This window comes from Coloeus monedula (assembly GCF_965178545.1).
Source record: "Coloeus monedula genome assembly, chromosome: 38".
NCBI classification, from domain to species: Eukaryota; Metazoa; Chordata; class Aves; order Passeriformes; family Corvidae; genus Coloeus; species Coloeus monedula.
This window is the reverse complement of record NC_138818.1, coordinates 870,119-887,048: the sequence shown is the minus strand read 5'-3', so window position 1 is coordinate 887,048 and position 16,930 is coordinate 870,119. Positions and strand designations below refer to the sequence as shown.

The 16,930-nt window shown below is 50.1% G+C and overlaps 1 protein-coding gene and 1 long non-coding RNA gene across 4 annotated transcripts; one reads left to right on the top strand and one right to left on the bottom strand.

Moving 5' to 3' along the window:
* Nucleotides 1-2,663: 2,663 nt before the first annotated feature.
* Nucleotides 2,664-12,471, bottom strand: LOC309584250 (medium-chain specific acyl-CoA dehydrogenase, mitochondrial; the record flags this gene model as incomplete). 2 transcript variants are annotated; one of them, XM_082300209.1, is made up of 12 exons in its annotated part: nt 2,664-3,335; nt 4,736-4,984; nt 5,349-5,444; nt 5,519-5,659; nt 6,571-6,679; nt 7,780-7,910; nt 8,132-8,212; nt 8,351-8,451; nt 9,716-9,785; nt 9,884-9,981; nt 10,649-10,745; nt 12,326-12,471. In XM_082300209.1, the coding sequence occupies 12 exons, from the start codon at nt 12,386-12,388 to the stop codon at nt 3,264-3,266; spliced, it is 1,308 nt and encodes a 435-aa protein (XP_082156335.1). In that variant the 3' UTR covers nt 2,664-3,263. The 2 variants fall into 2 exon arrangements, with proteins under 2 accessions (XP_082156335.1, XP_082156336.1); XM_082300210.1 differs by lacking the exons at nt 8,132-8,212; nt 8,351-8,451; nt 9,716-9,785; ... (1 more) ...; nt 10,649-10,745; nt 12,326-12,471 and adding an exon at nt 8,070-8,075.
* LOC309584251 lies at nt 10,758-16,786 on the top strand. Of its 2 annotated transcripts, none has more exons than XR_014227212.1 (3): nt 10,758-12,238; nt 13,253-13,512; nt 15,667-16,786. It is a non-coding gene; the product is annotated as an uncharacterized lncRNA (long non-coding RNA). The 2 variants fall into 2 exon arrangements; XR_014227213.1 differs by having other exon boundaries at nt 12,671-13,512.
* The last annotated feature ends 144 nt before the right edge of the window (nt 16,787-16,930 follow it).

The following is a 16,930-nucleotide window of genomic DNA, read 5'->3' as shown; positions in this document are numbered from 1 at the left end:
CTGCTCCCATCCACCTCTGGTCATCCATCCCCATCCCATCGGCCTCGTTCTCCCTTTATCGCCCTCCATGCCCATACCATCCCCATTCATCCGCCTCCATCCCCATCTCAACCGCGTCTGTCCCTATCCACCTCCATTCCCATCGCAACCTTCTCCACCCTAGCCGGCTCGATTCAAGTTGCCTTCATCCCCATCCCAATTGCTTTCCTCCTGATAGGAGAAATGGGTGCTAATGTCTTTACGAAGGACTCGGTGTGGAAGAATGGGTGCAGGGTTCTTCACTACTTTTTGCACGTAGGTAAAACCTTATACAATGAAGGCTTTGTTGCTTTTGTGAAATCATGGATCATGCCTGTTACTTCCGCTAAGTAGAAAACGACTCTAGGAAGGAGACACAGCTGAATTAAGGGTAGAAAAACATGTGCCAATTTGAACAAATTTGGAGGAAAATATCTTTTGATAGAAGGCAGGCTACAACCATCCCTTCCCCACCAGGTTCAGGGAAAAAAAATTTTTCCTCCAGCAAAAGTGAAAGAGATTAAAAACTATTTAACCAACACACAGGAAAAAGATAATAATGCTAAATAATAAAACCTCTCACTGTGGAGAGAAACCTCGGAATATTTCAGAGTCCTTCTGTAGGTGTGGTCTCTTTCCTCCTCCTAGGAGCTGGCTCGGTGTGGGCTCACCTCCGGGGCCTCGGTGGAAAATTCCCCGATGTGTTCTGATGTTGAAACAGTCCAGAAGAGAAGGGAAAAACTGAAATCCCAGGAAAACAAAGTTCAACTGTCTGTCTCCCTCTGGAGAAAAGGAGTCGAAAGCTGGCTGAAAAGCAAGAAGGGCACTTCCTCTGCTCTTGTTATCACAACAGGAGAACATAGAGGAGTGCGTATCTGTGTTCTTGAACTACTGTTTTGAAAAGTTCATTCGGTTTTTTCTCTTCCCTCTCTCGGGCTCAGTTTAAAGGCACAGAATGGCACAGAATTAATTTCTGGGCATAGAGCAGCGATACGGTGAAGGGGCAGTCAATAACTATCTCATGTAAGCACAAGTTAACTATTGGGAGACAGCAAATGTTAGTTCAGACAGAAGATGTTAATTACAAAGCCTGAGAAGCCGAATTCACCCTAATCTTGTCAAGATAGAGGGGACAAGGATTATCTCAGAGACCGCTGAATCATTCCTCAAAGGACTACGCATGCCCAGGGAGAAAGGTGAAAAGTTCATGAGAGGATGACTACTGGCCTTCATCAGAAAAGACCCCCGAGGAAGAGGAGAGGTCTTCCTCAGCACGACCACCAGGACACACAGCGCATGTGTGGCCCATATGCTAATGACTGCTGATAAATAATTTGTATAACCACGCCTGTCCCAAGGAATGTGATGAATATTCATAATTTAGCCCATAATACTGTGTTGTAGGGAGCACCGGTGTGTGTGTGTTTGGAGGAGCGATCCCCACACACCCGGCACGCCAAATAAAGCAAATACCCACTTCTCTGACTCTGTCTCTGAAGTGTCTCCTAGCCCGGTTGTGGCATGATTCAACGGGATACACATCATAAAGTCATCCCAGGACTTTGACCATAACGTGTTCACATCGTGGTGTATGGTGGTTGGTTGAATTATGTTTGTTGTGCTTTAAAACTATGTAAACTGATAACTGGCTAACTGCTTAAAAACACCAGGTTTTTGCAATAAAGTGGCTCTCCTTTGCACCTGCCTGGGGACTCTGCATCACTTCTTATCACAACAGCTACTGTCTTAGAAACGAGCATTAATGTCTTTGAAATGGGTCTTAATATCCCTATGAACATCCACTTGCTTAAGTTTGTTACAGCACTCAGGTGGTTTGACAGTTTGAGCTCCTGAACTTCAGGGTAATAGGACAAACGGGTCTGCACAAAGTCTCTTGCAGATGGTCTGAACTTCAGGGGAAAACGGCGGCACATGTTCAAGGGGGGATATGGGGTCAGTGGTTCGGGAAGGCTGTGCCTTCCTGGTACCTCAACCGATGGGGAAAGGAAGAGAGCAACATGCGGCCGGGAGTTTAGGATAAAAGGAGGCTGCGTCCTCCAAAACCGAGAGAGAGACCCCACGGGCGTGTGCCCCAGTGGACTCTCTCCCTTTATTCGAGCAAAGTTGCAGGACTCCTCTGTCTCCTTTGTGGACACTGGCTTTTCACAGTGTGGCTTTTCGGCACAGCGCCCATCCACTTCCATCCCTATTCCATCCTTCCCTGTCCATTCCCAGCCCACCCCAGTCCCACCCACCAGCCTGTCCCACACTGAGACTGGCACATGGCAGTGGATCCCACCAGTGTGCGAGGAGTGCGAGATCAGCCGCCCCTGCCCTGTCAACACTGACAGCTTTTGTTGGGGCCTGGCAATCATTCCAGAACAGGACTTTTCCAGGGAAATCCTCTGTGCTGCACAAGTCTTGTTCCTGGCCTGCATCAGGGCATCAGGGCGAGGCCCAGCTCAGCCCACAATGCGATGCCCAAACCCAGCCCATTTCCTGCACACTTTTCCACTAGATCAGTTCATTCAGGTTCCCATTGCCTCATCCCACTCCTTTCCTCCCAGGACACATGCATCCCCTCTCACACACCATCATTACCACTCACCCATAACAAGGAATTCTGGCTCAAGGCATGAGAAACATGGATTCACTTTAGTTTTTATTTAGATCTGGCTGTTGAAAGGCTCCAAACCCACAGTGTTTCCTATGGATGTTGGGAACTGGGGCCCTGGAGTCTAAGTGCCAAAGCCAGCTGGGCCCCTCCACAGGAGGAAAAGTCAGGTTTTTTAAGTTCCCTGAGGTTGATCCAGTTGCTATCACCCAAGCCCCGGGAATAAACAAAGAGAGCCTATCCGTGCCATTAAAAACATGGAAACACCCCAAATCCGACTCCTGGGATGTGCTGTATTTTTGCTCTCACTGTTAAAAATAAATTTTAAAAAATGAGAATTTGTTTCACTCTTTGCTCATCCAGGTTTGCTGGGGAAAGGTTTTGTCTCCTTTGCTGCTGAAAGCCAAAGGTTGATTTGGGGAGAGCGATATGATCCCTATGGGATTTAGGGATATTTGAGATATTCAATCAGTGGGATGGGCTCAGGGGATGGGTGGGGTCCCAGCGCCTGTGCTGGATCAGGCACCAGAACAGGAGTTTGACCGAAAAGGGGTTTTCCCATGTTTTTCTAATGGAGAAATGCAGCACAATCCCTTTCCCTGGAATACTAGGCCTGGAGCTGTTGCATCCCTCAGGCCTTGTACCTGCCCAGATGCTCACGGGCGATGATCACCCGCTGGATCTGTGCCGTGCCCTCGTAGATCTGTGGGGAGAACCAGAGATGGGTGAGCCAGGAGCTGGGAAAGGTGTTTGACCAGAGTCTGCACACCTGTGACCCCTCCCTGCACTAAGCCGGGGGCAGGAAGAGGGAAAACTGGGAAAAATTAGTGTGACAATGACCCATAGCAGGCAATAAGCACATACAGGTGTGTGTGTTCAGTGCAGCAGGGATCCAGGGACTCCCCAGGTATCCAAACACCCGTGTGTGCCTGGCACAGGAGAGATCCAGGGATTCCCCAGTTACAGCCCAGGGCAGCTTCAGGACAGTAGAATTTGGGCATTTCAGTGTTTCAGCTCCCAATCCTGCCCAAAGTTGCTTTGGCAAATCACTCCCACACCTGCAAATCCACTTTCTTTGCAGTCACAAAATCAGGGTAATACTCCCCAAACTGCACAAAGCTTCTCCAAGTAGAGCTGCTGGAATTGTAAGGTCCAACCCCTTTCCCAGGTTCTTGCAGGGATGGAGTGGAACAGGAAAAACACCTCAAATTTCACACTAAATCAGAGTAATTTGAACAATTTCAAAACCTCAGCATGCCTGGCCATGCATTGATGATGGAACTGTGTGATGGAGGATCTTGGTGGAAAACAACCCCAGAACAGGAAAAGAGCCCGATTCTGACAAAGTCTCATAGCTTGTTCAGTCCCTTCCTGGCAGGACTGAAATCAGGACTGAGAACTTCTCAGTTCCAAACATCTGCTTTCTGTCCTTGGAGAAGGAAAAATTCCTGGCTGGTGAGAACAGTTGGAATTTTAAAGTCAGCTGTAAATGGAATGTCAACCACCTGGAATCTCAGCAGCTGTGGTCACTTGGTGACAGGTCAGGGCCATATATGTTCCCTGAGACCTGTTTGGATCAGTTCCAGTCAATCATGGTTAATGTTGGAAAGAGGGAAAAGGTGAAGGTCGCTGGGTTTCCTAATGAAATTAATTCATTCCTGCTGAATAACAAACTGGAACCAACAGAGGAATTCTGGCATGGAATAATTTCTTGGCAATAACACTGCAGAAAAAGCACTGGGGATTAGGGATGTCTGTGGGCTGAAAATGAGGAAATATGACTGTGTTTTGTTCTTTTGGAAAAGAAACCAATAAATAAATATCTGAAGAAGTGAATCACCATGGGCTGCGCCTCATGGCTGTTTCTGCAGCACACAGAGGGTAATTAATGCTAATTAGTTATTTCATGGACCTCAGTGCTGGTGACATCTCAGCCAAAGTACCTGCCCAACGAGTGGTAACTTGAGAACTTCCCTGATTTAACGCCTTTCAGTCTCCAAATATTTTTAGCCTGTGTCCATCCTGATTGCAATTAATCACAATTAATTACTTTGTACTGAGTGCCCGCATTGCCATGGAGACCCCTCACTCTGTTGCACTCACCTGATAGATTTTGGCATCCCTCATGAGCTTCTCCACAGGATATTCTGTGTTGAAGCCATTGCCCCCAAAAATCTGCACAGCATCAGTGGCCACCTGGTTGGCGACGTCCCCAGCGAAGGCCTTGGCAATGGAGGCGTAGAAGGTGTTGCGGCGGCCAGCATCCACCTCCCAGGCTGCACGCTGGTACCCCAGCCGGGCCAGCTCCACCTTCATGGCCATCTCTGCCAGCAGGAATGCCACGGCCTGGTGCTGGGAGAGTGGAGATCCACCACGTGAGCCTCAGAGGGCTGCGACACCGCAGGGCAAGGAGCCTTCTGCTTGGGATCATGGAATTGTCGGGGTTGGACACGACTGTTAAGATCATCAAGGCCAAGCCTCACCCCGGCACCAACATGGTCATCACTAAACTGTGTCCCCAAGTGCCACAAAGATGGGGACTCCACCACAGCCAGGCCTTTCTGGGAATAAATCTTCCCTAATATATAATTTTATCTTCATTTCTTCATTTGCAAATTCAACACATTTGGGAAGTTGTGCTCAAGGAGTTTTATGGAACTGGGATCTGTGTTGGATCAGACTTTCCCATGTGTAACTCTAAAGCTCTTGGACGCACCTCCACAATGGGTTTCCCGAAGGTTTTCCTCTCCAGCGCGTACCTCGTGGCCTCGTCAAGTGCTCGCCTCGCCAGCCCCACAGCCCCCGCTGCCACCTGGGGAGGCACAGTGCAGGATGAGCAGCAGAAATTCCTGTTAGTTTTGTGAACAGCCCATTCCTGCCACTCACCGGGGGCCTGGTCTTGTCAAAGGCGCCCATGGCGATCTTGAAGCCGGCGCCCTCTGCGATCAGCACGTTCTCTTTGGGGACTCGCACATCCTCAAAGACGATCCCACGCGTGTCCGAGCAGCGCTGGCCCATGTTGAGCTCCTGGAAAAGGGAGGTGCCACTGAATCAGCTTCTTCCCAGGTACAACCAGTTCCATCCTTTAGTTCACTTAAACAATAAAGGAAGCTTTTTTCCCTTAAAAAGCCACTTCAGTTTTAACTAAAACCCACCAGAGACAAGAAATACTAGTTTGGCCTCCCCAGCCCAGTGAGTCCCTGACCTGTCACACCTGAGCAGGTTACTGCCTCCATGTGGGAGATCAGTTCTGAGGCTGGAATCCCTCCTTTGGCTTTTTCTGGTTCAATTTATCCTCTGGAGGATTCAATTCGACATATAATTCAAATCTATCCTCTCATATGGGAGAGAAAACAGTCAAGAACCCACTTGGAGCAGCTGCGAGACACAGCTGTGCTGCCAAAAGACAAATTCATAAGTAAATCAGGTTTTCAGGTTCCAAATATAAGCAGAGTGAGAAAATCAGGACCTCCATGGTGCCTTACTTGGGCAGGAGGAGCTGAAATTGCAGCAGACGGCTGGTTTTGGGGAAAGTTCTGCCAACACCTTCACTCCCCCTGGACATTAATTGGTTCTCGGCAATTCCATGTTCTTAAAGGTTCTTTTGCAGCTGGGCAAAATTATCTGCTTTAGGCCCTTCTGAGTAATTCTTTATCTGAATTCATACAATTATAATTCTATCATCATTGTATCTAATTATATATATTACATATAATTGTATATTATATAATTATCTTACATATATTATGCATATATAATTCCATTAAAAATATATCTACATAAATATAATTATTAAATGTGTCTTATGAACAGTTTCTGGGCACTGTGAGAATTCCAATATCCCTGTCTATGAGCCCTGACAAGGCTCAGCCATTTCCCTTTCATGGCAATTCATTGTGTTATTGGTTCAGGAAGGAGCAGTAATTCCTGATGATCACCTTCCTGCCAATCTGGATCCCAGGGCTGTCGGCCTCCACGATGAAGCCCGTGAAGGCTTTGCTGGCTGGGGCCCGGTGGTCAGGATCGGTGCGGGCAAGCAGGAAGTACCTGGGGAGGACAGAGATGGGGGCTCAACTCATCCCCAACAATCAGATACTTCATGGCAAAAATGCCAAGTGGTTTTGTCCATATTTGTACTGTACAGGAAATAGAGTGGGAAGGTAACAACCCTTTTTAATTGGCCCTTCCAAAAAAAACCCAAATGAGGGGGAGGGAGTGCGAGGAATGTCAGTGTTGTCTAAACATCTCTTCCTGCAAAATCAAGATTTAATGAAATTCCCTCAGGTAAACCTGCAAAGCTTCTCCACCTTTTCCATGTGTCTGTAAGTCTCAATATCCCACTCAGCCTCCCAAATAGCCCAAAATAAGCCAATTCCCAGCACAACTCTAAGCATTATTGTACAGGGAATGCGGCATTGTGTGCAAGGCCTTTTCCTCTTGATTGCAAATATTTCCATTTTACTCTTCCCACTATCATTTGCAAATGAGGTTTTTGTATCAGCAATTGCTGTAAATCCCATTTAGGGGGGTCAGGAATGTGCTGGCAAAGTCTCTGTGATGGTTCTGCCTCGGGCAAGAAATAAAACAGTGAGAAATCCCAACTTTCATAGATAAATGTATAAAGTTTTTCCTCTTGAACTGAGAAGAGTTTGTGTGTTGGGGTGGGGAGAGTGTAAGCCCCGAGGAAGGGTCTGTACTGCCCTCCTCAGACCCTGCAGCACAGCCTGGGCTCTGGGACTCCTTGGAAATGTATTACCTTAAGGCAATTACATCCCAGAGTTTTTCTGTTTTCCCGATGAGTGGAAGGCATTCCCGGCTGAGTCAGAAGCAGCTGATCCCTGTCTGGGAGCCAGGTCAGGGCTTGGTAACCTGAGCATTTTGGAGTTGAGCCTGAGTAACTCGCTGTCCCAAAGGGAAAGCAGAGGGAATTGTGTCTGGTTTCAGCCCAAATGAGCGGCATTCTGAGCGAAGCTGTGACAGCATCGAGCTCTGAGGTCATTAGCCCGTTCCCTCTTTGGGCACCCCGCAGCACTGGGGCCACTGGTGCCTCTTCCTGATGAACTGGTGGCACACTGGAACACCCTGGCTTGTGACAGGCCCTTAAAGAAACCCCAGTATAGACCAGTATGCCCACAGAGGGAACGCACCAGTTGGCCTTCCCACCATTGGTGATCCACATCTTCTGCCCATTGATGATGTACTCATCCCCCTTCCGCTCCGCCCGAGTTCTGATCCCGGCCACATCCGAGCCCGCGCCTGGCTCCGTCACACAGTAAGCCTGGAAGAACAGCCCCCAGATCCCAAGGAATTTACATTCTGGGTTTGGGAAACCACAAAATCATTGTGGAATTGTGGGCAATGACCGACCTCGGTCACACAAACATCAGAGGCTCGTCATTAATTAACTACGTTAAATAATGGGATTCCCCAATCAAACACACATCAGGGGTTCCTCTGTCATTAATTAATTAATCAATGGGATTCCCTGGTCACACTCACACACATCAGGGGCTCCTCTGTCATTCTGCCCAAGTATTTTTTCTGCTGCTGCTCGTTCCCAGCGATGATCACAGGCATTTGCTGGAAGGGAATGTTCAGAGCATTAACCCATCACCTCAAGGGCCCAGAGCCCAGTTTGGAGGACCCAGAGGCCAGCCTGGAGGACACAGAGCCCAGTTAACGGCCCTAGCCCCAGTTCCGGACAGGTGCAGGACTCACCCCCAGCGAATTGGCCTCGATGGCCGTCTGCACCCCGGTGCATCCGTACGCCAGCTCCTCCGTGATCAGACATGCCTCGAAGGTGCCCAGCCCCAGCCCACCTGTGGGGGGACAGGAGGAGACTCAGAGGGGTCTCAAGTGCAGAATATTAATGATTTACAAGCATTTATTATGCCAAATGTCCCCCATGGGCACCGAGTTCCATCAGATGTTCTCCCTTGGGAACGCCTTGGGAAATAGCATGCTGCCAGATTGATAATTTTGTTATTTGTTTCTTTTCATTGCAATCAGATGATTTAAAAATCCCATTTCACCACTCTCAGGGGGGTTAATTTTGTGCTCAAGGTGGGACAAGTGGCACAAAATGGCCAAAAGGTGCCACCAGGATCTGCCACTACTTTACATCTGAGCATTCCCTGGCTCTTGGGAGGCAGAAAAGGGCCACATGGGCTCTGATGTCTCACAAAACTATCAATTGTATCCCTCAAATCCCTTTTTCCAGAGGCAGGCAGACACCATTTTACCTGGGAAGTTTGAATCACTTCATGCCTTTCCTGTGTCCATCTCTTTTCCGATTTTGAATTTCATTTGAACATTCAGTTCAAATGACCTTCTCCCACAGCTCCTCACACCAGCCTCAATATTTCCACACCCACCATTAGTCTCATCAATACCTCGTTTTTCAGGCTATATAAGGATATCCAGCCAAATTGTGCTGATGATTTCCCACTATGAAACTTGATGGCTTTTCAAATTCATTCCTGAATTTTGAGTGTTTTGCACCCACCCGGCCCCTCACTCTCGCTACTGGGGGTCGGACAAGGGGACCTCTAAAGGCCACTCTTGATTCAAACCTTCCTATGATTCTCAGGCTTTGCTGCAGAAACTCAGTTTTTGATACCAGATACACCAAATCAGTCAAAAAAACCCCATCAGGGCCTGCTCTGGACACTTCCCAACTCCACTTTCATGTAGAACAGGGAATCTGAAATGTAACATTTTTATCCATGGCTACGCACCTGCTGCACCTCGGCTAAACTGGTAACTGATCCTCAGGAATGAGCCCTTAAATTGCTACAGCCTGAGGCAGGATCAAAGTAAATCCTTGAATTCTTGACATGGGAATCATGGGAACGGGGATCGTGGGAGAAAATCCAGCCATAAGTTACTACATCAGGATCTAATTCCTCGCCTGATCCCAGCCAGCCTCATCACACCCATGTGGGTCAACCTGCCCACAAATTGCTTTGGGATTACTCCAGTGTGCAACAGGTAATTTTTTATGTAATCCATAATTTCACACCTCAGTCTCCTCCAAGGCCTTTTCTTTGGTTTATTTTAGGGATTAAAAGGGATCACACTCACCACAGCTCTCTGGGATGTGGGAATTCATCAGCCCAAGCTCCCAGGCCCGTTTGATGAGTGGCACAGGATACTGAAACAGGGAAAATCACGGTTGATTATCAGAGGTAACATTTCAAATTTTGCGTAAAGAGAAAAATCTGTTTTTTCCCTCCTGTGGGGTGGATTTACCTCTCCAGTCCTGTCGTACTGTGCAGCAACAGGAATAATCTCCTCCAGAGCAAATTTCCGGGCAGTAGCTTGGAATTCCTTCTGTTCATCTGTCAGTTCTGTTGAAAAAATAAGGCAAAAAAGTCATAAAGAAGCTCAACTTCCTCCTTCCGTCTGAACTGCCCTGAGCTCTGAGCAATGCCCACAACACCATTAGTTACAAAATTATTCAAAAACAACTGGAAATGGAGCAGAAAGTGCCAGGTAACAAAATGTTTTTACCAAAAACATCTGTCAAGCACATGCTGCTGTCCCGGAGAATTTGCTGTAATAGCCCAGGTATGGAGAAATTTCTGTGTCACATCCCTGGATGCACCATGTTGCCCTGGTGCTGCTCATGGTTAATGTACTGTTTAAAAGCGAATGGGGGATCATCGCTCAATGCTGAGGCTATTTGGGCAATAAAAAAAGCTCAAGATGGTTACAAAAAAGAAGAAAGTCTCTGAAATATCACCCCCTGCCCTGGCTGTCTTGAACTGGACAGAAAAAGGGCTTTTGGTTTTCCAATAGTTTTTATAAAAAGAATAGAAATCTATTCCAAATAAACACCTGTCTGGAAAATTCCTCCTGAACTGCAGTACTGTTGTTTGGTTTTTTGGTCAGTTGTTTTGTTGGGGTTTGGGTTGGGATTTGTCTGGTTTTTTTGGTCCTTTTTTTGCTTCTTTTCCCCCCGCACTGCCTTTTGTCCCTCCCTGTTCCCTCCCTTCCCACACCTGCTGCACTCACCGAAGCTGAACCCATTCCCAGGTTTGCTCAGGTGCACATTTTGGGCAGGTTTGCTGGAGTGCAACCTCCAGCCAGGCCAAACCAGGGTTCGGAGCAGCTGCAGCAGGAAAGGACCATGAGAATGAGGGAATATCCTGGACCAGAATGAGGGGCCTGTCCTAAAGGTGCCAGCGCAGCCCCACAGCACAGCAAGGGACAGGGGCTGTGACAGGTGGCGCACAGGGAAAAAAGGTACTGTCAGAGAATACGGAAAATATCTGTAAAGCCAAAAGGTGAACTGTGGGGAGAGCTGGGATCAAGCATGGAATGCTGAGCTGCTGAGACAGTGCTTATGCACAGCTTGGGGGTGTCCCCAAGGTAAAGTTTTATCTGCGGGGTTTTCGCAAGACACAAGTTTTGCAAAACTGTCCTTTCTCGTCCAGGTTTTCCCTTCTTGCCTGAGCTTTCTTACCAAACTGCTGCCACAGGTGTGCAAGGAAAACAAAACAACACCAGGAAACAACCCTCCCAAGTGTTTTAGACCTTGTTTGAAGTATAACTGACAAAAAAAAAAAAAAACAAGTATAAAAAAAGACAGGGTATTGTAGTCATGGGGGGTTTACTTGTTTGGGCTTTGGTTTAGTTTTGGTTTTGCTGGTTTTTCTCTTAAGGATGATCCAGTCCTATGCAGCTTCTCCACCAAAACATTTAGACAAAACTAGGAAAAGCCTAGGATTCTCAACAAGGCTGAAGGTGACACACACACACACACACACACACACCCACACACCGAAGGAGCTGCCAAGTTTGTGTTTGAGATGTTCAGTCTCATGGTTCTCTTGCTCCCTGGGGCTGGGCAAGGTCAAGGGCATCACTGAGGTGACTCTGGACACATCAACACCCCTGGAAGGCTGAAGGTGAGGGATGGGCAGGGGAATCTCCCCGGGGGAAACACAGAGTGACAAGAGACCAAAGTTCTCACACAGGGATGAGGCACTGGAGCCATGGGGGTGCCCCATCGCTGGGAGTGTTCCCAGTCAGGTGGGATAGCACCAGGGAGCAACCTGATGTAGCTGCTCCAAGTTGGCAGTGGGGTGGGACTGGGTGGTCTCTTAGATCCCTTCCCACCCAAACCAGTCTGAGATTCTGTGTAAGGATCTGGGCAAGCACCTGCCTATTCCATCAGCCTCGCTATCCTCTCCACGCTGCGACCCAGCTCCTCGTGCCTTCCACCTGCTCTGCCCGCACTGAACCTCAAATCCCGGTGCCAGGAATATCATCCATGAGATCCCCTGCCCTCGGGCACAGTCGCCCCCGTCGCTCCTGCTGTCACCGTGACACTTGGGGCAGGTGGCCACATCCCACCGGGGGACACTGGAGGGACACTGGATGGACACGGCAGAGCCGGCGACCTTCACCTTTCCCCTAATTCAGGAATGACGGGGAGAACTGGAAGTGCCGACGCAGTTCCCGGGGAGGGCGACCGATAGATCCCGATATAAGTAATGTTCCCAATTCCCAACGGGGCGGGCACCGACCCCGGGGGGAGAAACGGAGCGGCGCGGGAGGAGCAGCGCGCACCGATCCCGAGTCGGGACCCCCGGGATTGAGGTTGGCAGCACCGCCTCAGCCCCAGCACGACCCCGGCCCCGTCCCTCCTCCCCTGGCTCCCCCCGTGCCCCCCCGTGCCCCGCTCACCCGGCCGGCGCTGAGCGCGGACATCGCTGCGGCGGCTGCAGCGCTGCGGGGCGGCCGCACCATCCCCGCCCCCGAACAGGGCGGTGCTCCCCGAACAGGGCGGTGCGGGGTCTCCTCCGCGCCCCTTCCCCTCCTCTGCCCCGTTTTGTCGATGACAGAGAATCGGCTTTTATTTCCCTTTTGCTGTGTGAAATTTCCCCCGAGATGGGTTCGGGTCCCGCTCGCGGGTTTCTCACGGAGAGTTTGGGTTAACGCGGCAGAAACGGGCCCGGGTCCCTGCCTTGGGCAGACACTTCTTGGGTTAAACCAGCAGGTTAAAAAAAAACTGATCGTGGTCTCACACAGGCTTTGCTCCGACCGCGGCTGGCTTTTCACTCCGGTATCGGTGGAATGGCGTGTTCAGAGACGGGAACGGAGCCGAGGCAGTGGCTGGAGCCTCAGGAGAGGCTGAGGGAGCTGGGAAAGGGGCTCAGCCTGGAGAAAAGGAGACTCGGGGGGACCTTGTGGCTCTGCACAGCTCTCTGACAGGAGGGGGCAGCCGGGGGGATCGGGCTCTGCTCCCAGGAGACAAGGGACAGAACAAGGGGAAACGTCCTCAAGCTGTGTCAGGGGAGTTTTAGGTTGGACATCAGGAAGAATTCCTTCATGGAAAGGATTGTCAGGCCTTGGAAGCGGCTGTCCAGGGAGGTGGTGGAGTCTCCATCCCTGGAGGTGTTCGAGGGTATGGCACTCAGTGCTCTGGCTGAGTGACAAGGTGGTGTTTGGTCAAAGGCTGGACTCACTGATCTTGGAGGTCTTTTCCAACCTTAGTGATCTGAAGATTCTGTGACTTTTTCTCCCTGTAGTTAAGTAAAAGTTAATTTGTAACTTTATGTTATTCCAATGTTTAATGAAGATTTTAACGTGTTCTTTCTGTTTTAAATCCAGTCTCAAGCCCACAGGATGTGTGGATTTGGGGCTGTTAAACACTCCCTATCCAGCACCACAGGTTCTGATCCACAGGTCACATTCCTGACTGCAACTGGGAGATCCGGAGCAGCCCAACTTCTGTCCATGGATTATTTATCCCTTACTTGTACAATTCCTGCACACTCCTACGGTTCCTCAATGCTCCTCAGGTGATTTGTCATCACAACAGCCCCGGGATGCAGAGACATTTCTCCATCGCATTAAAGAGAAAGGTTCAGGTGGGTTTTCTGATGAGCAGGGTGGGTTTCACTGGAGTTCACGAACCAGGATCACACTCCCCAGAATCACAGAGGCAGGTAGGGAGCTTCTGTATCCCTATGGAAAGGGGCACAGGTAATATCTTCTCTCCTGGGTCACAAACAGCTGCAGCTGCTTCAGGTGCCTGAACAATGTAGGGACACCCCCACCCAGGATGTTCCTGATGCAGGAAGGAATTTCTGGACAACATGGGCAGAATTGAGATGCTATTTCCAGGTGCCTTCAAGACCGGTATCAATAGCCTTCTGGAAGGAACGAGCTCCTGAGATTTGCAACCCAGATACAAGCTGGTACGGAGGGGTTCGAGGCACTCCAGGTGCAGAAGGCATTAATGTAGCTGGAAGCAGGAATGCAGGTCCCAGTGTGGATAAGGGATCATGGTCACAGGATGGAGGCTGGTCTCAGGATCAGGCATCACATCCACGGGGTGGGTGCTGATCCTGGCATAGGGGATTGCCATCATGGGGTAGACACTGATGTGGGATGGGGGTCCTGTGCAGGGGAGCTGTGGGTGACTGCCTTGCTGGTGGCAGGTGAGTATCTGTCTGTCCTGTGCCTGTCTGTGTGTCCTGTGAGTATCTGTCTGTCCTGTGCCTGTCTGTGTGTCCGCGTGGCTCTGAGACACCTGCTCACCACAGCAGGTTGAACCTGCTGGGGGAGAGGCTGCAGCCATACTGGGCTGGATTTGCTGGCAGCTCCGGACACCCACTCTGCAGCTCCCTCACCCCCACCCGGGTGCCTGGACCCAGCTCCTGTGGGGCAGGATCATCTCCCCTGCTCACCTGTGATTAGTTCTGGCTTTGCTGAGCAGTTTTTCAGTGGTTCTGCTCCCCAATCCCACATTGGATGGAACACTGATACTCTTCTCCAGGCATCCAGAGAGAAAAACAGCCCAGGCAGAGCATTCCACAGGGAATGGCCCTCTGTAATGTCTGCTTCTTCTCTCTGAAGCAGCCGAGGTGGCACAGAGGTGGCTCAGAGGTGGTAGCTGTGACTCCTGGAGTTTGGAGGGGACAGTGATGGGCTATGATCCCATGACCCCAGAGCAGTCCCCATGCAGAGACTGACCATCATATTTCCTCTCCAAATTTACCTTCCCACACATCATGCCCAGACTGTCCTTCTGAGTCCTCTGTCCCCTCCGTAGTGGACTAAGGGTTCCTTGGGTCCTTCCCAAAGCCATAACTGAGCCCCCCCAGCCTGCACCACCTGCCCCAGCCACAGCCCCTTGGATCTCCTTGTTCCTGCACAGCTGGAAAATGTCCTGTGTCACAGTGTCCCGCAGTGGTAGGGAGGAGAAGAGAGATCCAACAGGCAGGAATTGTGCAGCAACATTGATTTATTTAATTATTTTACAACTCTCTTATAGACTTTTTTCTTCAGTCTAATTGGTCAAAGGATCAGCCATCCCTTGGGGTGATTGGCTAAAATCCTAAAACATCCATTGTCAAAATATTTTTCTACTGTACCATAAACAAAGCTTTGCAAGGTCACAGGTGTTCATAGTTTATAGAACTCTACAAATATCTTCTGTGAGAGAGAAAAGTCTCTCACGGGACTTAAAAGAAGCAAGAAAAATTCTTGCTAGCAGCATATTTGTATCCACAGTCCTGTTCCCATGGATATGAGCAGGGTCCTCCTCTGTATCCTCCTGCATGTGACCGTGGCTCTCCCACCAGGAGCTCAACCACAGCAGTGGCCCAGGACATCTCTCTCTCCCTCCCCAGAGATTCCTCAGGCCAAGGCATGTGCTCAGACTGGCCAAAGTCCCAGACACACACCCCAGCCTCCAATAGACCCTGGGGAGGCCACTGGAAGTGACTTTGGCTGTGACTGAGCTGGTGCCGGGCACATCCATCCCAGTGTGGTCATTGTCTCCCCAGCCATGAGAACGGGCTTGGAGATGCCCATCTGCAGGGGCAGGGAATGCAAGATCCCCACTGCTCCCACTGACTCCTTCTCCATGGCTTTTGAAGCAGAGGGTGGGGAGTGGCTGCAGAGGATGGTGTTGGATCCCACGTGTGCAGGGCAGCAGGGCTGAGTGTCCACCCTCTTAAGCTGTGCTCCAGGAGATCACAATCCATGGCAGCCAGCTGTGGCTCTCTTCCCACCAGGTGCTCAGCTGGAACAGACCCAGACCATGGACCAGCACATCCCCACCCCCACACTGCCAGGAGCACAATCCCATTTTGGACTGACCAGCACATCTGCCCTGGCACTGTCCGGAGCACAGCCCCATTTTGGACTGACCAGCACATCTCCCCTGGCACTGCCCAGAGCACGGCCCCATCCCAGGGTAGGGGCACGTCCATGGTGCTGCAGGAAGGGACAGCCTCTCTGGTCCTGAGAGAGGGGGTGTTATGTAACACAGAATAGAAATTTTCAGTTCTCCTGAAATTGCTGGATAGAGCTTAAAGACTAACTAGCAAAAAAGATAAAAGGATGTAAAGGTGTGCACACAGGATAATAAATGTGGATGGAACCAGTGGAGAAATAGATAATGAGGAACACAGTGGGGTTTTTGGCAAGATTATGTAATAAGAAGCAACAGTTCCTTCTCCTGTGCCCCCATCCCTTTGAGAAGGGTGAGGGAAGGAGCAGCTGGAGTGTGTCTGGCCAACACCATTGTACCTGAGCCATAAGAATACAGACTGTGGATCTGAGCAATGCTGGGATAAAGGTGTGGCTGGGCCACACCATAGAGCTGGGATGTATTCAAAGGGAACAAACTGGGTTTAGGGGGCTCTTGACCATAAAAGGATACTTTGAGGAATGGGATGTTCCCCAAACAACCACCAGACACCACTGAGAGACCCCCTACTCTGATGTAAGTGAATTTTCAGAAGTGATTAAATATGTACGTGAATTTGTGGGAATGTTTAGCAAATATGTGTTGAGTTCGGGAAGTGGGATGAACACGTATTAGTGACATAGATACCAACTGGTGTGTGAGATAGCTGGGGGTGGGTGATCCCAGCGCCAAAATAAAGCTAGACATGCTTTTAATATAGAAATTATAGTGTTCGAAAGTTTTTCCCGATGGTTTGGTGACAGGAGTGCTGAGGAACAGGGAGACCACGGCCAGGTGAGTGAGGCACATGGAAGAGGCTTGGTGCTAAAAGGGGATCTTCAGCAAGGGCCTGGAGAGCTGCATGTGGAAGAAAGGGATGAAAAATAAACATCTCACGGAGTGCTTGGACATGGACCCACCGGGCACGGCCCATGCCGCGACTGTCGAAGGTGCCGCCCTCCATCGACGGAGGGGAAGGGAGGTGGGGTGGGGGGGATGGGATGGGGATGAGGAGATGGCAGCGGATGTGGGCGGATCGCGGCGGCAGCTCCTCCCGGCCCGCCGCGGGCGGGTGTCCCTTGCAGCGG